Here is a 22,933-nt window from a genome sequence, read left to right as displayed (position 1 = left end):
AGATGTTCTTATTAAGCCAGATACTGATATTTAATTACCAACTTTAGATTAAAAATACCTATTATGGGCTGGGCGCAGTGGCTCATGCCTGCAATCCCAGCACTTTGGGAGGCCAAGGCAGGAGGATTACTTGAGCACAGGAGTTTGGAACCAGCCTAGGCAACATAGCAAGACCTTGTCTCCAAAAAATTAAAAAAAATAACCAGACATGGTGGAACACATCAGTAGTCCCAGCTACTCAGGAGACTAAGGAGGGAGGATTGTTTGAGCCCAGGAGTTTGAGACCAGCATACTCAACATAGCAAGACCTAGTTCTCTACAAAAAATCAAAATTAGCTGCGTGGGGTGGCACACACCTGTAGTCCTACTTCTAAGGAGACAGAGGTGGAAGGATTGCCTGAACCCAGGAGACTGTGGCTGTAGTAAGCCGTGAGGGTGCCACTGTATTCTAGTCTGAGTGACAGAGTGAGACCCAAACTCAAAAAAACCTATTATGGTGCTCATTTCAGGATCATCGTATATACCAAAACTGGAATAATACAGAGAAGATTAGCATGACCCCTGCTCAAGGATGATATGAAAATTCATGAAGTGTTCATATTTTCTTAACCTTTATTTATTTATTTTTGTAGAAATGGGTCTTGCTGTGTTGCCCAGGCTGATCTTGAACTTCTAGGCGCAAACAATCCTCTTGCTTCAGCCTCCCAAAGTGCTGGGATTACAGGCATGAGGCACCGCACGTGGTCTCATATTTTAAAAAAGAAAAAAACTATTATGTAAAATTCATGGTAATTCCAAGATTTGCATTCTGTTGATAATGCCAATGAATTATTGACCCTCTTTTTCCTTTAATTTTAATTAACTTCCTTTCCTCCAGGTTGAACGCTGTTATTTCTTCTTGAATGCTTTTGTGGACACAGCCCAGAAAAAGGAACCTGAGGATGGGAGGCTGGTGCAGTATTTGCTTATGAACCCTGCAAATGATGGTGGACAATGGGATATGCTTGTCAATATTGTTGGTAAGAGCCTTTCTTTAATAGAACTGAAACTCAGTATGATTGAGAAAGGCTCTTGTAGTTGGGCATCAATCATTCATTTGGTGATTATGTATGGAGTAGAATTGGTCTCCAAGAGGGGTATATAGTTAGTTCTAAGAACCTTTATTTCACATTCTCACTTATAAAATGCCTTTCTTAAGTAATGGATAAGGAGATGGGTAGTGTGAAGGGTGGGTTGCAGAAGAAGTGTAGTATTAACTAGAACTATCCATAAAAAAGCTTATTTTCTGCCCGTTGGTGCAATCAGGAAACACATTAAAACTGCAAGTGTTTGAAAAATGTCCTCATTCAAAGTATTATCTTCTGGGGAACCCTCATCACGTTGAGCACTTTACAAAGTACGATAGATAAAAAGAATGGAATTAATTCTAAGATAAATATGCACATTAAAAATCTGTTTAATAATATATTGTGCAAGATTTTCTGAATTAAACCAACAAAATATGGCCTATTTTTAAAGCTGTTTTCCCCAGGGTTTCTAATACTGGAGTTTTACCTTATTGAACACTAAAATTTGTTTTTTTTAGAAAAATATGGTGTTGTCCCTAAGAAATGCTTCCCTGAGTCTTATACAACAGAGGCAACTAGAAGGATGAATGATATTCTGAATCACAAGGTACAGCTTATGGAGCAGCATGGGGCTAAGTTTAGTTTACTTACCTTAAAATTTCTAACTCGTTTTAAAAAGGGATTCCTGGGTATTTCAGTGTACACAGTTTATGTATAAGACAGCTACTGGTGTCAGTGTCTATCAAAAACAATGTAGCTACGTATTAATTTTTAAGATAATTGAAATCAGAGGGTTTTTCCTTTTAAAAAAAACTTCCACTTTTATTTCTGTTGATTTTAATGTTTTCTTAGAGGTGCTCAGAAAAGAAAGTTCCATGCCAAGTTAATATGGGCCACAAGCACACAGGGTACTCTCTCTCTCACTTAGTTTTAGTGGAGGTGGGCTGGGACTGCTTTGTACGCTAGTAAAACTGGAAAGAACTATTTGCAAGATTCCATTAAGGAGTATGCTGTATTCTGAGACTTCCCAAGGCCACATCAGTGTGGTTCATCCAACCACTGAATATTTGATGTAGTTACTGAACTGGTTTTTATTGCTACAGTTATCTTAATGATTCATTCTCTCTTCTCTGCATAACCTATTTTCCCAAGGAAAATTATAAATCCTACAAGACTCTGCTCTGCTAGCGAGGCATCTTTTTTGAGAACTGGGAGTTGCCAGAATATACTGTCTTGATCCATGAGGCTAAAATTGGATTTGTCATCTCTGGAAGAAGGATTACATCTTAAAATAAACTATAGATGTGTTTCCCCAATGTTAGAAGTAGGTTATTTTCCACTCTGGAAACTCGGGATTCTTATCCAAAGGCTGATAGATCTTTAATAGTATAGCACTGGATTCCATTGTAAGTGGGAGCAAGATCCTCTTTAGCCCTGTGGTTAAATTTCAGACCTGCCTTTATCTTGGGCATCTCTCAAAATTGAAAGCAACAAAAATGAAAACTGAATTGGGGGTTGGAATAACCATGGACATAGTGATTGGGCAGAGAGGGAAAAATGCACAACTATGAAAATTCTAAATAAAAATCTACTAGAGTGACTTAGTGGCATTATCATCTTGTCTCCTGCTTTTTCTAAGGCTGATAGGCATTATGGAATCAGATGTTTTATCTATGCCCAGGCACATAATAGCACGGTTGTAGAGCAGGAACAGCTCCAGCTAGTGTCCTTTGGGAATAATACATGTTTTTTCTCCTTATGATTTTTAGCTGTGTGTTTAAGTGAACAAATTAGGGAAGAACACGTTGGTTGTTATGAACTTTGCTGTGGATCGTGACTGTGTTATACTTCAAAATAGAACTAGCATTGATCTGTTAGGCCTTTTTACAGTTGAATTTGGGTAGCTATTGGAGTGCTGAATAAGTTTCTGTCACAGATGAGAGAATTCTGTATACGACTACGGAACCTGGTACACAGTGGAGCAACCAAAGGAGAAATCTCAGCTACACAGGACATCATGATGGAGGAGGTAATAATAATTATTTGAATTTTTTGTGACCTGTCTAAAGAACTCTCAGAATATTTCTGTTGGTTAAACTCTCAGAATAGTCCCATGATTAGAAAGTGTAGTCATTATGATGAATGTAAAACTGAGTTTAAAACATACTTTGCATTTTGGCTTTATCTGTGGAAATAAAGAGAGACCTATAGATGATTTATATAAGTTAAAATAATGATGTAAAACATTTTGGAAACTTAAAAAGCACTAAAACAGATGTAAGATGATAATATTGTATATAATCAAGACAGTTAAGAATCTTTACTATTAATACTATCTATACCAGAATAAATATGCGTAAGATATTTCATATTGTGAAATTGCTTTGAGAAAAGAATAAACATTTTCCTTTTTCAGCCAGTGAACCCATCATTAGGCCTCCTTTCAAGACTGTGTGGAGTTAAAATGGCCTACTTTTTTTCACTGCAGTGGAAAGCACTAATGCATTACTCATGTTTTGCTTTAAATTTTTGAGAGGCAGTATAGTGAAGTAATGGACAGTGTGATCCCTGGAGTTGGATTGTCTTGAGTTCTGGTCCTCTCATTGCTTAGCAGCCGTGTGTTCCTTAAGTTCCTTAAGCTTTAAAGTCTCCATTTGTTCATATTTTAACATGTCTAGGCCAGTACTTGGCACAATAGCAGTTTCTTATGTATTTGCCAAATGGATCAATGCAGAGATTTTATTTACCAAATGCATTTAAATTATCCCATGTTCATCTCTTTTTTCTTAAGTTCTTATAGAAGAAAGGCATCTTAATATAATAGGAAAAAATAAACTTTGGAATCAAACATACAGGCTTAAATTCTGGCTCTGTTGCTTAGCAGCCTATGAAATTGTATAAGTAATTTAACCTAGCTGAGATTCTGTTTAGGATTTAAAATATTTTCCTCATTGGATTTTTTTGGGATCAAATAAGGAATTCAATATAAGCATGCAAGGTATAGACCTTGGCACATAGCAGAAACTTAGTAAATGTTACTTCCCTTCCCTTCCTGCTTGGAATGATCTCTCTTGTAGAGGCTGTGTCTCCTACATAATTTTTCTTTATTGATGTTTAGATTGAGTTGGTAGAGATGCAGTAGGTATGAAAGTTCTATAAACAATTATGGAAAAGAGCCCAGATAATACTTTTTTATTATTAAGCATTCTTTTGCCCTTTTTTAGTTTTAATGATTATTGAATTAATAATGTGTCTGAGATTCATGTCCTGATTATTGGTAGAGAATGGCAATTGGCTTATAAGAATTAGGGCAGGCTGGGGATGGTGGCTCAAGCCTGTAATCCCAGCACTTTGAGAGGACGAGGTGAGGGGATTGCCTGAGCCCATGGGTTTGAGAATAGCCTGGGCAGCTGGGCGTGGTAGTGCATGCCTGTAGTTCTAGCTACTTGGAAGGCTGAGGCAGGACCACTTGAGCCCAGCAGGTTGATACTGGGGTGGCTGTGAGCATGACACTGCACTCCAGCCTGGGTGACAGAGTGAGACTTCAACTAAAAAAAAAAAAAAAAAGAGTTAGGACAGATATACTTCACATTATTTTTTTCCCTTTCCTCAGAGAAATGGTAAGGTACCTCTTTACCAATTCATGAATAAATATGGATGTTTTATAGGCTTATTTATTTACTGATTCTTCCTAAACTGTTTACTACAGAATTCTGTGGGTGAGGTCTTAAAATTTTACAGTCCCCCAAATGACTTCTCTTTATTGAATGTGACTCTTTGGTATTGAAGGGCCTAGCTGCAGTTTTAAAGCCACAAATTAGTATCTATGATTTGTGTAGCATTGTAGGCAAGACAAAAAGATGACTTAAATTAACAGCCATGAAGCTCAGACAGCTTTGAAAAAAATGTGTTAAAGTCAAAGGCATTCTAGCTGGGCTCAGTGGCTCAGCCTGTGATCCCGTGCCTTTGGTAGGCTGAGATGAGCGAATTGCCTGAGCCCGCGGGTTCGAGACCCGCCTGGGCAAGTTGGCGAGACCTCATCTCTACAGTAAAATCAAAAAATTAACCAGGCGTGGTAGCGCATACCTGTAGTTCCAGCTACATGGAAGGCTGAGGCGGAAGGATCACCGGAGCCCCAGCAGGTCGAGGCTGCAGTGGCCGGGAGCGGCCACTGCACTCCAGTCTGGGTGACAGAGTGAGACTCCAACTCAAAAAAAAAAAAAAGCCAAAGGCATTCTTACTGAGAGAAGTGCAGGTTGCTTGTTGAGACAGACAAGGCAGATCCATTTTGGAAATGTATAGTCACCTCTATTGCAATGTTTTCTCAGTGTGTCCACTCTTCTTTTAGCCTCCAGATCCCCCTAGGATTATTAATGTTTACTCTACCAAAACCCTATCTGTTAAAAGCAAAATAGTCAGGCATGGTGTTTACTTGTAGTTCCAGATACTTGGGAGGCTAAGGTGGGAGGATCATTTGAGCCCAGGAGTTTGAGTCCAGTCTGGGCAACACAGTGAGACCTTATCTCTAAAATAAATAAAACAGAGACCAAAATCAATATTTGTCAGTGCCAGAAAAAGGGACAGGAAGCCATTATGATTGGCTTAGGATATTATAGCAGTCACTCTCAGCTCCTAAAAACAAAATATAAGCCTAGACTTGCCTCAGACCTACAAAATCAATTTCCCTGGGAAAGGAGCCTAGTTACCTGTATTTTTATTCTATTTTTAAAACTTCTTTGATTAAAAAAAAATTTTTAACATCAAATATATAAAAAATTAGTGTGTGGTGTCATGTGCCCACAGTCTCAGCTACTCAGGAAGCTGAGGTGTAACGATTGCTTGAGGCCAAGAGTTGGAGGCCAACTTGGGCAACATAGCAGGACTGTCTCTAAAAATATATTTGTAAAAATGTTTATGGTGCAAAGTCTTTCCACACTGTTCTCCTTCCATCCAGTTCTCCAAATTAGTTTTTTGTTGTTGTTTTCTTTTTGAGACAGCGTTTCACTCTGTTACACAGGCTGGGATGAAGTGGCACAGTTACAGCTAACTTCAACCTTGAACTTCTGAAATCAAGTGATTCTCCTGCCTTAGCCTCTGAAATATCTGGAACTACAGGTGTGCACCACCACACTCAAGTAATTTTTTTTTTTTAAGGATGGAGTCTTGCTATGTTGCCCAGGCTGGTCTCGAACTTTTGGCCTTAAAAAATTTTCCTATCTTGGCCTCCCAAAGCACTGGGATTATAGGTGTGAGCCACCACTCCCAGCCCCAAATTAGTTTTATTAGTTTCTGATATTAATATTAGTTGTTAGTTATTCTTCCAGAGATATTTTCCCCTTTTTTGTACAAATGTTAGCATATTATTTATATTGCTCTATACCTTTTTTAATTCATCATTATACTTAATATGTTTTCAAAATCTTTCAATATTGATACTTAAAGAGTTTCTACATAAAAAAATACATTCATAGTGTTCCATTGTCTGGATGCACCATAATTAATTTAATTGGTTTCCTGTTAATTAATGAATATTCTGGATTTTTTTTCAAACTTTTTTTGTTAAATAAATACTGCAGACCAGACGCAGTAGCTCATCCTTGGAATCCTAGCACTTTAGGAGGCATATGTGCATTTATGCCTGTAGTTACATTTTTAGAAGCAGGTTTTTTTAGTCAAAAGGAATATGCATTTGTAATTTTTTTTTTTTTTTTTTTTTTTTGGAGTCAGGGTCTCACTCTGTTGCCCAGGCTGGAGTGCAGCGGCATGATCATGGCTCACTACAAAAACAACTTTGACCTCCTGGGCTCAGGTGATCCTTCTGCCTTAGCCTCCCGAATAGCTGGGACTACAGGTACACACCACTATGCCCAGCTAATTTTTTGATTTTTTTTGTAGAGATGAGTTCTTGCTTTGTTGCCCAAGCTGGTGTCAAACTCCAGGGTTCCAGCAGTTCTCCCTCCTCGGCCTCACAAAGTGCTGGGATTGCAGGCATGAGCCACTGTGCCTAGCTGCATTTGTAATTTTGATGTGTAATAACAGATTATACCAGTTTACACTCTCACCAGCAATGTCTGATTGAACTGTTTCCCTTTAGTTTTATCAACATAGGGTATTTTATCAAACAGTTGGATTTTGCCAATCTGATAAACTGGTATCTCACTGTAATTTTGGTGGGCTTTGTTGTTGTTTGTTTGTTTGTTTTTTGAGACAGGGCCTTGCTCTCTTACCCAGGTGGAGTGCAGTGGCTTAATCACGACTCACTCTAACCTTGAACTCCTGGGCTCAAGCAGTCCTTCCTCAGCCTCCTGTGTAGCTTGGATTACAGGTGCACACCACCACTCCTGGCTAATTTTCAAATATTTTGTTGTTGCATATAATACATGTTAAGTAACTTACATATAACAGGGCAATAAAATAGGTAATATAAAATAAAATAAAGTGTCTTAAGAGATGTGTAAGCATAATCTCCAACTCCAGAGATAGAGATGTTGCATCTTATTTGGAGGAATCAAGACTTCCTAGAGAATTTTGCATTTGAGATGTGAATTAAGTTCACTTTGAATGAAGGGAGATTGGAGTCGAAACCATTCCAGCTGTGCTCAAGGCAGATTTGGTGGTGAGCAGTGAATAGGCTTTATGTTATCTGGAGTCCTAGGGAGGAGCTAGGACGGTGTTTCTCAGAAAGTGGTCTGAAGGACGGCTACATTAGAATCACCAGATACTTATTAAAAATACAGATTCCTATCCACATTTTCTGAGTCTGCGTCTCTGGGGGCGATCCCTGTAATCTGCATGAAACAGGCACATTAAAGTTTGAAGCTAGACAGATGTGGAAAGTTGAACTTAGACATAAATAATAAGAGCTTTGAATACTAGCATGAGAGTCTGTCCTAAAAGGCAATGAGAAGTCAGGAAGATTTTCGAGCAGAGAAGTAATGTGAAGTAAATCTGTACTTTAGATTAATTTAGTTAAAATAGATGAAATTGAAAAACGAGAGGTAGTATGACCATGTTAGTGTGGCTTGAGCTTTGAAAGCAAGTGTGGGAGTGATTGGAATAGATCTTGTAGAGGAAATGGGAACTGGCTTATATAGAACCTACAGGCCTTGGTAAGGAGTTTGCTTTGTATTCTAAGTGAGGTGACCACTGTGGAGTTTTAAGCTGTGACATGGTTTAATTTTTGTTTTAAAAAAGTTCATTCTAAGTGTTTTGAGAAAAGATTGTAAAACAGAAGGAGAGAAAGTGGAAAAGCTAGTTAGTTATAATGGTTGAGAATAGATTGTAAAACAGGAGAAAAGTAGGAAAGCTAGGTCAGAAGACTTAGTGGTCGTATAAATGAGAGGTAATAAGTGGTTAGGACCAGGTTAGTGAGAGGTGAAGTGGTGAATAAATTTCAGGGTGTATTTTAGAAGTGAAGCTGTCAAGGACTTGCTGATAAATTGGTGTGGAGGACAAAGAAAAGGAAAGTATTGGAGTGATGTCCTGGTATCTTAAAAGGTGGGGGACTTACCAATATGAGAGAAGGCTTTCTGGCAATTAGGACAGTGTGAGGGAAGCAATGTGTAGAAAGGACAGCAGATGTGAATAAGTGAAAAAATAATCGAAGATGCAAGGTTTTGGAAGAGAATAAATATGGTCTAAAGTAGTGCCTCCAAACTTCATTGTGCGTATGGATCACCTTGGGATCTTGTTAAAATGCAGATTGATTCAATAGGTGTGGGCTGGGGCGAGGCAGTCTGCATTTTTATTTCTTTGAAACAGCACTCTAGATGTAGTCTCAAGGCCATTATTGACTATTAGTTACCATCTATATAAGTTCATTCCCTTTAATATCACAGAGAGGCCCATACCTTTTAAGGGGACCTTCTTATGTCTTTCTCTGCCTGAAAACATATTTGATGCCTCTAGAAAGTCTCTGCTTCTCTAGAAGTCTGCTTTTGCATGCTCAGGTGGATTTTTTTTAAAAAAACAGATCCTTGCCCTTCTTTAATTCCCCACCAGGAAGCAGTAGAGAGCTGTGATGCCTTTTCCCCTTCCTTTGTGTATAGTCACCAAGTTTCCTTATTCCTTCTCTTTTATAATTAGCTCATTTTCCCGTGACACTGAACTTTCTACAAAGTTCATCTATTTTCTGTGACCACTTTAGTGTCCTCATGGTCATTCTACTCCATGATCAATAGATCATTTTACCTTTGAGTCTAGTTTCTCCGTCAGTAAAACTAAAAAGTTGGGATAAGTGATTTCTAAGGGCATTGTAGCTTTGCATTTTTGTAACAGATATTTTTATGGTGCTTTAGACTTTACTGTACACTTTGTCGACAGCTCAATATTGCAAATACAAATGAAGATTCTAAGATTCTGTCACTTCTGCAGTGATTCCAAATACTGAAATCTTTTAGCCTTACTAGTTATGCTCCCTTTTCAAGTAGCCTGGTTATTACCTTTGAATTACCTTACCACTAACCTTTCCTCCATTGTGTTGTTCCTGTAGCTGGCTTAAAACTCTTTAACTTTTTCATCCTTCTGAAGTATTTATGACAGACTCTCAGCTGTCGCGTCTTCCTTCTTCTCACTTGGTGTCTGTCATGGGTATGAGAATTGACTCATTTTCTTATAATTTGTCTTTACATAGGGATCTATACATTCTTTTCCCATGTTCCATGTCTCGTGCTTCTGGGTTCTTTTTTCTCTTTCCTTTCCCTTTCCTGATTCCATTATTTACCATGTTAGACTTCAGCAAATCATTTAAAATAAGTCGATCTCTCCACTAGGGGAAAGTATTTTTAGGGACCAATTACAATGGGGCTCTTTTATAAAATTAGACTTGAGCCAGGCTCGGTGGCTCAGCCTGTAATCCCGCGCCTTGGGAGGCTGAGGTGAGTGGATTACCTGAGCCCACGGGTTCGAGACCCACCTGGGCAAGTTGGCAAGACCTCATCTCTACAGCAAAATCAAAAATTAGCCGGGCTTGATAGCACGCGCCTGTAATTCCAGCTACTCGGAAGGCTGAGGCGGAAGGATCACCGGAGCCCAGCAGGTCGAGGCTGCGGTGGCTGGGAGCGGCTACTGCACTCCAGTCTGGGCGACAGAGTGAGACTCCGACTCAAAAAAAAAAAAAATTAGACTTGAGAAGTAAGATCCTTTTTATAATTTACACTCTGCTTTCTTAAAAAATGTATTTAAATTAGAAATAGGACTTGAACCTTTCTGACCTCACTGCAGCTTTTCTGATGGATTATTGGTTGGTATAAAAGGACTACACATATGCACATTGTTGTAGGTTAAATTTCCAGGGATATAAAATCTTAATCAGAAGTCAGATGGCTCCAAGATTTAACTTGCCAGGGATATAAAATCTTAATCAGAAATCAGATGGCTCCAAGATTCAATTGTAGATGCAGCATATCTCAGTATAGCTTTCCATGACCCCTTCCTTGCAAAGGTACAAGGGAAGGGTCTCTGTGGATCAAAAAACTGAGCTCAAATTTAGGCAGTGCCACTACCCTTTTATACTTGGGGTTCATATCACAATTTTGGGAGAACTTTCTCTAATGATCTGTGTTTAAGAGAATAATTACAAGTACTGGCTACTTCTATTCTAACCAAATTCAAAATCAATCAGGCCATATCATTTTTGTTTTTGTTTTTGTTTTCTTTTTTAATTTTTATTTTGAAATTGTGGGATACAATTCAGGGTTAGGTATACAGATGTTCATTGTACAAGTACCCTTATTGATGAAGTGTGCCCCCCCCTTCCCCAGGTAGATATCGACTACCATCAATCCCAGCTATCCCCCCACATCCCCCTTTCCACGGTTTCCCGCTACTTTCAGTCCCTTTCCTACAGTAACATGGTAGTTGTTCAAGGTCCACTTATGAGTGAGAACATGTGATACTCATCTCTTTGTTTCTGTGAGAGATCACTCAGTATTATAAGCTCTAATTCCATCCATGTTGCTGTTAAGTTCATGATTTTGTTCTTCTTTTTGGCTACGTAAAGCCATATCATTTTAGATTGAGGAGTTGGGGAAAAACAGAATCAGTTCCCAGATTTCACTGAGCCATATATCTCTGCCTTCAGCTTTTCAGCATTTTGGAAAGCCCATATTCTGAGTCCACCTCCTTGTCTTTGTTTTAATCAGGTTGGTTCTGACACTAAGCTTGGTTTAAAATCACAAGTATACATCATGTGTTCAGCAAATATTTATTTAACACATTTACCTGACACTGTTCTAGGCACTGGGGATTCAGCAGTGAACAAAAAAGAAAAGAAGCCCTACTTTTCTGTAGTTTACATTCTAGTAGGGAAAGACAGATAAAATATATAAGAAGTAACTATGCTGAAGAAAAGTGCTATGGAGAAAAATCAAGGAGAGAAGGAAAGGAAGTCCTGGGATGGGGAGTAGGCAATTTCATTTAATTCACAAATGTATTTTTCTAAATGAGCTAATTGTGGATCTTAATTTGTACTTATATTTTGAGAAATATGATCATACTTTTAGTTTATTCAATTCTGTGTAATGACTTGGCGTTCAATGTCTAGTATTCTTTTTGTCCTGAATGCCCAAGTATATCTTGGGAGAAGCAAATGACACTCCTGTGTTGCCCACCAGAGAGCAGACTTGCCTATTCAAAGCCCACTGCCAGGGAATGTTATTTGAGATCAGGAGAGTCTCTTATCAGGAAAATATAGTATTGGAGGCCCTGGAGATTATACTTTGGAGAATTTTTTTTAAACTAGAGTTTATTTAACTAACTATTGTTATTTGGCTCAGAGTCAAATATTTCTTCAAAAGTGTTACAAACTTGCTTAAATGTGAATGACTTTGGATAATTTATAGTCATCGTAAACAAATAATATAAAACAAAGCAACATGTCTCATACTAGAAAGTTTACTAGAATTTAGCCGGGCACGGTGGCTCATGCCTATAATCCCATATTTTGGGAGGCTGCGGCGAGAGGATTGCTTGAGTCCAGGGGTTCTAGATCAGCCTGGACCACTTGATGAGACCTTGTCTCTACAATAAATTTTTTTAAAAAATTAACCAGATGTTGTGACACATGCCTGTCGTTCCAGCTACTTGGAAGGCTGAGGTGGAAGGATCGCCAGAGCCCAGCAGGTCAAGACTGCAGTGGCCATGAGCAGGTCAAGACTGCAGTGGCCATGAGCATGCCACTTGCACGTCAACCTACGTGACAGTGAGATTCTGACTCAAAAAAAAAAAGTTTTACTAGAATCTAAGAGAAAGAAATGTCACCCTTATCCTTATTTATGCCTTAAATATATCTTTAATAAAATTCAGATTTATAGAATACATGCAATGGGACATGAGTATTATCTTGCAAAAGGACTCACTGTAGAATTCATTAAGATGGCAGAAATGCTGATTTCCTCTAATGCATTTAGGAGAAGAAAGATCTTAACACTTTTTACTTCAGATAGAGCCAAATGCATAGTTAAGGTGTAAACATATCTTTATCATTCATACTTTAGAGTATGTTTAAAAGTAAACAAATTTACTTAGTTGTCTTAATCTTTATTGGGCCTGGCCTTAGCCTCCCCTCCTTTTTTATTTCCCCCATTTGTTTGTTTTTTGACTGGGATATGACTTAAGTTGGATTTACCACTCTCGAATAAAAATGATTCTACTAATATGTATACATTAACGTATGACAACAATTACTAGTCAAAAATGCACGTCATTTAAGTTTATAAAACCTTCCTAATCTAAATACATTCTAACTATACACTTTAATTTTGTCTTGACCATATTTACCAGTAGCAATGTCTACCTTATTATGACAGATACCTAAAGTTGCCATTTGTAACCTTGGTGCTGAGCAAGTACAAAATAACTCTGTTCCATGTGAATCCCAAACAGAGATCATTACTCCATAGCTAGAGTAACTCAATTACAGTTGCTTATATGATACCCTGATCTTCTTTTCTGTGCTAGAAACCAATGTGAGAATGATAAAACATTAAAAGAGAGGTGGTTTGTGGACCAGTTTTTCAGGCTCATAAAACATACAGTATATCCTAACAAAGGAAGGTTCTCTCTGGGAAAACAGAACAAAACAAATGACAGGCAAGCATAACCTCATCTGTAAGTTTAACCTGCTTCTGTTAAGATAGTAGACTCACAGCAGTAAAGAACACATTACTCATACCCACAGCACCATCATGATCTTTCAGACATTATGTCAAACAAAGGAAGCCAGACACAAAAGAGAATATATTCTATGAATCCTTTAATATGAAGTAAAAGAATAGGCAAAATTAAGCAGTGGTTATAGACGTCAACATGTTGGTTATCTTGAGGCAGTATTTTCTGTAAAGGGGTCAGGAAACCTCCAGAACCCTGAAAATGTTCTATATATTGATCTGAATGGTAGTTACATGGCTGTATACACATGTTAAAAAATTTAATTGAGCTATGCACTTTGTGCACTTACTGAACTTATGTTATGCTTAAGTAAAAATGTAAGAAAAAGAAATTAGATCATGGAGTTTGAAAAAGTTGTGGGAGGTAACAGGAAGATATCATTGGCTCTTCATAAGAGAAGTGACAAAGAAAGTGGTGCTTTTAAAATTATAGGGAGAATGAAACAATATTCAGATCACCTGGTATATCCAGGTCATGTGCACAGCACTGTTCTAGATACTATAGGGGACACAAAATATCTAGTATCTGGTCTTTATCTTTGAGTTTATAATTTTTTAGTAAGAGAGAAATTATATAAAGCCTAGAAAGTTACAGTAAATGGTAAATATATGGTGTTTTGGAAACAGCATTAAAATCAGATTTGAGTTCAAATCCTTCTTCCCTTTACTGGTTCTGTGTCTTCAGGAAAGGCATTTCTTTGAACCTCGATTTCCTTATATGTGAAATGGGGATCATATCTACCATCTTTGTTGAGAGAATTAAGGGATATGGTAGTCAAAGATTGTAGTACAAGACAGTAGACAGTCAGCAAATGTTTTGTTTTTAAGATCTATAGCCACCTCCATCCAATTTGCTGCAAATTCTATGATTTTGTTCTTTATGGCTGCATAATATTCTGTTGTGTATATATACCACATTTTCTTTATCCAGTTCACTTTTGATGGGCAGTATGATTGGTTCCATGTTTTTGCTATTGTGAATAGTGCAGCCATAAATATGCTTGCACAGGTGTCTTTTTGATAGAACAATTTATGTTCCTCTGGGTATATTCCCAGGAGAAGTATTGCTGGATCACAAGGAATGTCAATTTTTAGTTCTTTTAGGAATCAGCACACTGCTTTCTATAGAGGTTGAACTAACCTGCATTCCCACCAACAGTGTAGAAACATCACACTTAGTGATCTATCAGAGAAACAAAGAACTGAATACCGAATGTTCTTGCTCATAAGTGGGACCTGAACATTAATCACATTAGCACAAGGGAAGGATTGGCAGTTGCTGGACATTGCCAGGGGATTGGGGGGGGGGGGCATGTAGTATCACAGAGTGTACCTGGTCCTAAACCGGGGGAAGTAAGGGTCAGTTGGAGGTTGAAACTTCACCTGCTTGCATCCTGCTTGTGTAGCTAATCCTGACTTGTACCCCACATATCTATAAAATAAAAAATAAATCTATAGCCAAGGAGCATTACTTTTTTTTCTTTTTTGGGGGGGGAAGGGGTGGGGAGAGTATGCAACCTCAGTTCAGATTGTGGTCTGCCATTTACTGACTAGGTGACCTTAAGTAGTAATTTGATTTTTTTGAGTCTCAATCCCTTCTGAAAAAACATAGTTGGGGGTTGGGGAAGGGAAGTGGAGGGTATTATGAGAATTAAGTGAACCCAGCAGATACATAGTATCTGGCACAAAATAGGCACACTTAATAAATGTAAGATCCATGTCTCTTGAATATAATAGTAGATCTAAATGTGTGATGCAAATAATACAGGTAGTAGGTGATGAGATTGGATTAAGGTGGTGGCTGTGGGGTGGAGAAGGAAGAGACAGATCATAGTGTTATATTTTTTAAAAGACATAAGGAAATTTGATATAGAAGAGGAAGCACTTTCTGTATTCTCTCCTTGCACAAGGTATATCTCTTTTTACTTCTACTTTTGTATCTCTAGAAAATGAAAATAATATAAAACATCCTTATATTGTAATTATGTTAACCTGAAGGAATTGTGACATCATTAAAAAACATGTTATTGTCTTACAACACAAAAAAATGTCACCCTATTCTTCTTCTAATAATACTTTTAACAGGCATTATCTTGATGGGTGCTTTTTTTTTTTTGAGTTGGAGTCTCAGGCTGGAGTGCAATGACATGCTCATGGCCACTGCAGCCTCGACCTGCTGGGCTCAGGTGATCCTTCCACCTCAGCCTTCCAAGTAGTTGAAACTACAGGCATGTGCCACCATGCCTGGCTAATTTTTTGATTTATTGTAGAGATGAGATCTGACCAAGTTGCCCAGGCTGGTCTCGAACCTGTGGGCTCAGGCAATCCTCTCACCTCGGCCTCCCAAAGTGCTGGGATTATAGGCGTGAGCCACTGCACCCAGCCTAGCAGGCATTGTCCTTCAGGTTCTGTGTTCCAAAGTTCATGACTTCTCTGCGTGTAGAGACCCCTGTTTCAATCTAAGACATCAATGCATAAAAGGAAGGAAATCCATTTATAAAATATATCATTATTTGCCACTTGAAAAATAATCAGCAGAGCAGCATCCCAGATCTTTCTGGGTGTCAATGGTAGGCAGTTTTTTAGCTAAGGAAGTTTAATTTACAGGACAAGTTCTAAGTACTAAATACTAACACTTCAGAGTTGCATTGTTCAGAGTGTTTATTTGAAAATTCACAAGTTGACTGATACCAAATTCTAGACATTCGCTTTTTACAATTTTTGAAGCAGTGTTAGCTTTCTTGTGAAATTTCTGGCTTAAATTAACCACTAACTTCTTGTGCTTCCTAAGAGTAAGGAAAATGAAGAGGTAAACAATAGCATTTCTCCATAGCATCACTTATCTCTTCTTCTCTCTTTCAGATATTCCGAGTGGTATGCATATGTTTGGGTAATCCACCAGAGACATTCACCTGGGAGTATCGAGACAAAGATAAAAACTATCATAGGATTGGCCCCATATCACCCTTGGAGTTTTACAGGGAACATGTCAAACCACTCTTCAATATGGAAGATAAGGTTGGAGACTGGCACTGGCAATCACTGGCCAGTTGTTTTCAAATACGTTTTTACTACAGAGAAAGGCATAATATTCCTGGGTTAACATGCATGATCATCAAACTAGACAGTAAACAGACTTTTTTCCCTTCCTTTGAAGTCTTTTATATACCCAATAAAGTCAGTCATGCCAGCATCTATCACCTTTCCCTAATGTTCCTCTTCAGAGACTTTTCTGACTATAGGCCAGCAATCAGTTTAATCCCCACATACTTCCCTGATTTGGGCCCAGAATCTTTCTCAAATGCAAAGACAACAAAAGTGTATTGAGTGTTTCTTATCCTGAATTCAGAGTACCTCTGCATTGGGGTCCCCTCTGGGAACTTTCTTGTTGAAGGGAGCAGTGTCCTATGCTTTTTTTTCTTGCTCCCTTCAGGTCTTCCTCATCTGCCTAATAGGATGACCAGAGCCTCCTTCCTTTGTTGACTTCTTGATTCTCTTCCAAGCAAATGGCATTGCCAGGTGCTGAGCCTGTCATGCAGTGGTCTTGTCATGATGTGCTCTCTATTTTGCCTTACTCAGTACATACAGTTTTTCAGGATTGGTGTTGGGGCAGTTCTTCCTAGTGGGAATAACAGGTAGATACAGGTCCCAAATGTATCCTTCACACTAATTAGAACAAATAGGGACCTCTCGCACATGTATTTTGCCAACTTTGTTTCTTTGTTGTTTAACAGTGTGACTTAGTACTTATTCTTGTAGGCAGAGGTAATGAGCTTGATGCAAACATATGAACCTAGAGGAGAGGTGTGTCTTCCTGGTCTTTTTCTCTAATTTTCATGTTCTTGATCTCAATAGATTTGTTTAGTGAATGACCCTAGGCCCCAGCACAAGTACAACAAACTTTACACAGTGGACTACTTAAGCAATATGGTTGGAGGGAGAAAAACTCTATACAACAACCAGCCCATTGACCTCTTGAAAAAGATGGTTGCTGCTTCCATCAAAGATGGAGAGGTTGGTATTGTTTTTGTGTCTTCCACACTGGGGTTAAAACATCTTTTACTTCTTTGGTGTAATAGGAAGATAGGGTTTATGTTGACTTTCTTCTCTTTTTTCCTAGGCTGTGTGGTTTGGCTGTGATGTTGGAAAACACTTCAATGGCAAGCTGGGCCTCAGTGACATGAATGTGTGAGTGCAAGAAATTTACAATAGAAAGTTATTTGTGGGTTATTGCTGTTGGAGTGCACTTTTGGTATGAAATGACTCTGCCAAGGTTCATCCAAAGATTAAGGTTGGCCTCATAGTAGGTGTCTTTCTTTGCATCCTGTAGAGCTTGAGGGCTCATAGCAGAAACTCCACGTACTTAAATCCTCTAACCCAGGAGATCAAGATCATACTTCATATATAAGTAGAACTTGTTGGTCGTTCCTAAAAAGCCATCCTCTATGAGAATGACACTTAAAAAAATAAGTGACTACTGTGTAAATCTGGTCAGTACATTTGGGAATGTAATGAAAGATTTTCCAAACTCTTGCTTGCTATCTTTCTTTGTATTTTATCTTTTTGACAAGTAGGACTAATTTGCATGTATACTTTAAAGCATTCTTCCTGGTCATTTATGACAGTGAAAGCTCATTTGCAAACTAAATCATACAAGATTTAGTGATTGTTAAAATATACCATTTTAGGGTTACTTATAAGTAATTGTTACTTGTAGGAAGTTGAGTAAATCTCTTGATAGTTAACAATAAGAGAAAATAAATCTGCTAAAGGAATTAATGAGGTTTTTTTAAAATCTTCAAAATACTCCTCAATATTTTTCACATTATTTATTTAAATTTCACATTCAGCAATGGTTTACATGAATTCAGAAACTTGTTGGTTCTACCAGATCAAAAGAGACCAACTCTGTTTATCCAAGAGAGCTTCATTCATAAGCTTTTTAAAATTATTTTTAAAAGTTTTCTTGCCAAAATGACAGTGCAGGCTCATCTTGTCAACTTTTGATATGGAGAATTTATTTTTAATCATTTCATATTTTCCTGCGTACTCTTGTGACACATAGAGAATGAAATCCCATTGAGATAAAAAATTATGCATGGACCATACTCTTTCTGAAGAGCTACAGCTAGAACCCATTTGTATTTGTAGCTATAGAGCCCCTTCAGTTTGTTCTGTATTCTGTTTACATCCAGAAGCCAGTTTCCCCCCATGACTGTAGTCCTTTGATTTTGTACTGTCATTCTTTTTACAGCTATGACCATGAGTTAGTGTTTGGTGTCTCCTTGAAGAACATGAATAAAGCGGAGAGACTGACTTTTGGTGAGTCACTTATGACCCACGCCATGACCTTCACTGCTGTCTCAGAGAAGGTATGACCCTCAGCATGCATGCTGCAGTGTTTGCACAGATGGATCCACATTCTCCTGCAGACTGTTTACCCAAGAGAGCTTCATTCATAGTGTATATGATTTCTGTTAAAAGTTAGCTTCCAAGTAAGGCATTGTACCTGCATCACTTGGAGTTTGGCTGTATACTCAAAAGTAATAAAAATAAGAACTTTCCATGAGGAGCAGAATTTGGGTCAGCAGGGAGTAAGGAAGTAACTGCATTTTTGTAACTTTGGAAGGTCTTAATGTGAAGAGACCTTAGCAAGGGAATTTAGGAAAAGAGAACTTCTTATAAGGAATTAAAATGTGCCCTGAACGTGTTCACATTTGATGACCAGTGTTCAGATTTACCTTCCTTTCATTTGTCCTTTAGATTCTTCTTCAATAAAATGTCAATAACAGTAATTTGTGATCTCCATGCCCATGCCCATCACTAGATTTACGCAGAGCCTCAGGAAATGGGATGTAAAGTATTGTTGAATTTCTATGAAATTCTCTGAATAATAATATCACTTTTTCTAGGACACATTGTTTGGAAACAACTAAAACTTTATTTTTCATAAATAAGCTCCCCACTTCCAGTCTGTAAAATGGATATTTTATTCCCTGGCCTCAGGGAGCATAAGGAAGGGAAAACTTTGAACTACTTCAATTTTTTACCACCACATGCAAAAATACTCTTTCTAGCCTAATTACTGGAAAGACAGTCACAGAATAACTAACTTGTGTATATTGTGTTAGAAAATAGATTGATAGAAAATTATGTTTGCTATCCTGTTCACTAGGTTTATGATTATTAAAACATTGATAAATACCTTAGCATATTATTATGCTTAATTTTCCTAACTAGCCTACCTAGAAATCCTGATTTGTCTTTTGTACTTTCTAGGCAAAATTGTGAATAGAATAGTGTTTTCTTTATGTACTTTTTTTTCATCTCTTCCAACTACTTCTCTTGAAGGTGCCCTTCCAACCCCCCAGCGTCCTCATCATTGCATTCCTTGATAATGTCAGCTCTATAGTTAGTGAGACTCCCACACTAAGGAACAGATTGTCAAGGGCTACCCAGAAGAATGTGTAGAGAACAATTTGTATTACCTTTGTAGATCAGGAAAAGCCATTTCAAAATAGCAAAAGGTGACTTAAATATTTTATCACACAATTTAACAAAATTATCACATTTGAATTATAAACAAATCAAAATTAAGTTATAAGAAGTAATTTTAAATGAGGGTACCTTTTTGACATTAGGGGCAAAATATTAGACGGAATTTTCCATGAATAAGCTACTAAATAACTTATTCATATATATATGCTTAAATCTGCTGTATTATAAAGCTCAGTGGATTTATAACTAAACTAAACCTTCAAATCAAACTTTTAAACTATATAAAGGGTTGTTTTAAAAAGCAAAAAACATGTAATTTTCAAGAGAGGTTCAGCGTTTTACCATTTCCATCTCTGTTATAGGGTATTCCTATTTTTCAGAAATAAAAAAATCTTGAATACTCCGTGTCATTTTCTCTGGAACTTCCATTCTTTGGCATGGTGTATTTTCTCAGTGAAATGGAGCTACATTGCATACTAATTGTATAAAGCAGAATTTGCATTATTGTAACTGAAATTTTATGTTGAGATTTTTCTCTTCCACTAGAGGTTTTGACCACTGAAATGAGTTTCAACTACATTTTAGTAATAATACAGAGATAAATACATACTAGTAGCTATATTTCCTCAATATTCTTACTTGTTGCTGGTTTCATGGAATCCCAATAAGGGAGGTCCTGGTTTTACCATTTTATAATTATAAATGACCCAAAGAACAACTTGATCTGGTTCACTGCAGGAATTCACTGGCCAAGGGGAATAATAGGAAACATTTTTGCACTTATAATAACAAGTGACTTCAGGTAATATAGATTAAATATAAACATCTAAAAGGAAAGTAAAGATGGACTACCATGAGGGGAGTAGAAAATCAAAACAGACATATAATATGCCAGCTCCAGAATGTGTATTTTAAAATGGTATGGTTTTGAAGGTTTCTGGGGCTATAAGAGTAAGGTGTTTGAAACTTATAGGTTTGTTGTTTATTAGCTATTTCTGAGACTGAAAATTACTGAGATTCAAGAAAACTGCCAGAAGTAGTGTGTTCAGGTTAGCAGAGTCAGAGGGAGTCAAATCCCGTGTAGATGAGACTCATCCTGTGGTTATATGCAAATGGGAGTTGACAGATGAAATCATTAGGAGATAATACAGGAGTCAGCACTCTTCTCGTGCTACAAAAATTTAAGTTGTTTTGACATCAGCAAATGTCCTGGGTAAACATTAAAGAGAAAAGTCTTCTTTCAAATGAAGCCTTCCTCTTATCCTTCTCTGTGTCATTATAGTAAAGGCTATAAATGAAGGTTATCATGATGAGTATCACTTTCCCTTTAAGAAGATGAAAATTGAGCATATTTTAATAATGAAGATAGAAGAGGGAGAGCAATAGAACTGCTGGGCTTTTTCTTATGAAAATGTTTCGTTGTGTTCTTTTTTTTTTTTTAACTTGTGCTTTGCTATTCAGTCTCTGTTGTATCAAATTCAATATTTGTGTAACTGAATCAGTAAAAGGATACATTTGGAGAGTATCATTCCTTGGTTTCCCTAAGGAGAAAATCAGGCAGTATGAGGAGAATGTGTTTGTTTTGTTTTGTTTTGTTTTTAAACTCTGACCAGGTCTTAGTATTATTCCTAAAATAAATACAGTGGAATGCCTTTGCAAAGAATACTGATTGGTTAAAAGCAAGAGACCCTGGCTTCAAATGATGTTCACTGCTCTTAGGAATTTAATATATTTCATTTTTCTTAGCCAAGTAGCATTTTTATATGCCTATCTTCTGTATAGACTAGAGTGTAAAGAAGATAGTGTTTATTGCTCTGTTAGCTTTATTGTATTTTTACCCCCAAGGGATGAAAATTTCACTTCTATTGGAGTAGCCCTTTAGTCATAGTAGGAAACATTTGACCCTGATCATGTGCCTCATGCCTGTAAAGAGCGGGCTGTTTGTTCTGAATGATTGCAGAAGAGCTAAAATCACATGACCCTTCAGCAAGGGAATCTGGTTTCCAACTATATGAGGGGAAACCCCCCAAAAAACCGAAACTTAGTTATAAAAAATTGTGTATTTATTCTTACATGTTTAAACTTCAGTTACCTTCAAAGTACTCTTATTTTTGATGCAACACACCTATCAAGATGCTTTTTCTACTGCTCAGAACAGTTTTTGAACTCACCAATTTTGATGTCTTTTAGTGCCTCTGCCATCTTTTTGTGTCACCTCTTCCATATCAGTAAAACATTTCCCTCTGAGGACTTTTTTCTTCCAGGGAAACAATAAAAAAAATTGCTCGGGATGAGAGCCGGTGAATAGGTGGGTGTGGCACAGGGGTCATGCTGTTTTGGGTCAAAAACTGTGAACACTCAACATGGTGTAGGCAGGTGTGATTGTAAGTCACCCATCATGAAACGGGCAAAAGCATTGAAAGACTCTCCACAGCAGGGCACGGTGGCTCAAGTCTGTAATCCCAGCACTTTGGGAGGCCAAGGTAAGAGGATTGCCTGAGCTCGGGTTCGAGACCAGCTTGGGCAACTTGGTGAGACCTCATTTCTACAGTAAATAAAAAAATAAGCTGGATGTGGTAGCGCGCACCTGTAGTTCCAGCTACTTGGAAGGCTGAGGCGGAAGGATCACCTGAGCCCAGCAGGTCAAGGCTGCGGTGGCTGTGAGCATGCCACTGCACTCCAGCTGGGGCAACAGAGTGAGATTCTGACTCAAAAAAAAAAAAAGAATCTCTAAAAAAGGATTAACTGAAGCCAAACGCAGCCCCTCTCAACAACACTAGCTGGTACACTGATGCCAGTGGGTTCCTTGGACACCTGCCTAGTGGCGGGGAATCCCATACTACGAGGGGTCTGCCATCCAAAAGATAATTCTGGGGTTTTTTTGAGGTCCCCTCTTATACAACCTCATCCCCTTTTTTACAGGATGATCAGGATGGTACATTCGTGAAATGGAGAGTGGAAAATTCATGGGGTGAAGACCATGGCCACAAAGGTGAGCTTAGTTTGGTAATACTAACTTCAGGTGATTGGAATCTGCTCTACTCGGGCTCTCCAGATGAAAAGCTGTTCTAATGTGGAGGATTTTTCAGTAATTGATTCCATTGACTAGACTATTCTACAGAAAAATCTGAGAATCTGGTTTGCTCCCAGAATTCCTCTGACCAATGTGGCATTCCTGAACCCTCAGTTTGACTCTGAGAT

General features: G+C 37.9%; 1 protein-coding gene across 2 annotated transcripts in view; it reads left to right on the top strand.

Moving 5' to 3' along the window:
- Positions 1-22,933, top strand: part of BLMH (bleomycin hydrolase) — a 43,230-nt gene that overhangs the window by 6,000 nt on the left and 14,297 nt on the right. Inside the window, exons 4-11 of one of the 2 annotated variants that reach the window (XR_002482067.1) lie at positions 878-1,019; positions 1,586-1,674; positions 3,004-3,096; positions 16,097-16,252; positions 17,090-17,248; positions 17,355-17,422; positions 18,489-18,556; positions 22,655-22,724. Coding sequence is in view for 1 of the 2 variants with exons in the window: in XM_008060047.1 (XP_008058238.1) it covers positions 878-1,019; positions 1,586-1,674; positions 3,004-3,096; positions 16,097-16,252; positions 17,090-17,248; positions 17,355-17,422; positions 18,489-18,606; positions 22,655-22,724 (895 nt within the window). In the remaining variant the exon portion in view is untranslated. Of the gene's footprint in view, positions 1-877; positions 1,020-1,585; positions 1,675-3,003; positions 3,097-16,096; positions 16,253-17,089; positions 17,249-17,354; positions 17,423-18,488; positions 18,607-22,654; positions 22,725-22,933 lie in introns of both variants that reach the window. The other variant, XM_008060047.1, reaches the window with a different exon arrangement.

This window comes from Carlito syrichta, unplaced genomic scaffold (assembly GCF_000164805.1).
Source record: "Carlito syrichta isolate Samal-C Ts95f unplaced genomic scaffold, Tarsius_syrichta-2.0.1 Scaffold92603, whole genome shotgun sequence".
Classification (NCBI taxonomy): Eukaryota; Metazoa; Chordata; class Mammalia; order Primates; family Tarsiidae; genus Carlito; species Carlito syrichta.
Note: the sequence above shows the minus strand (reverse complement) of the source record. Positions and strands in the feature narration are given on the sequence as shown.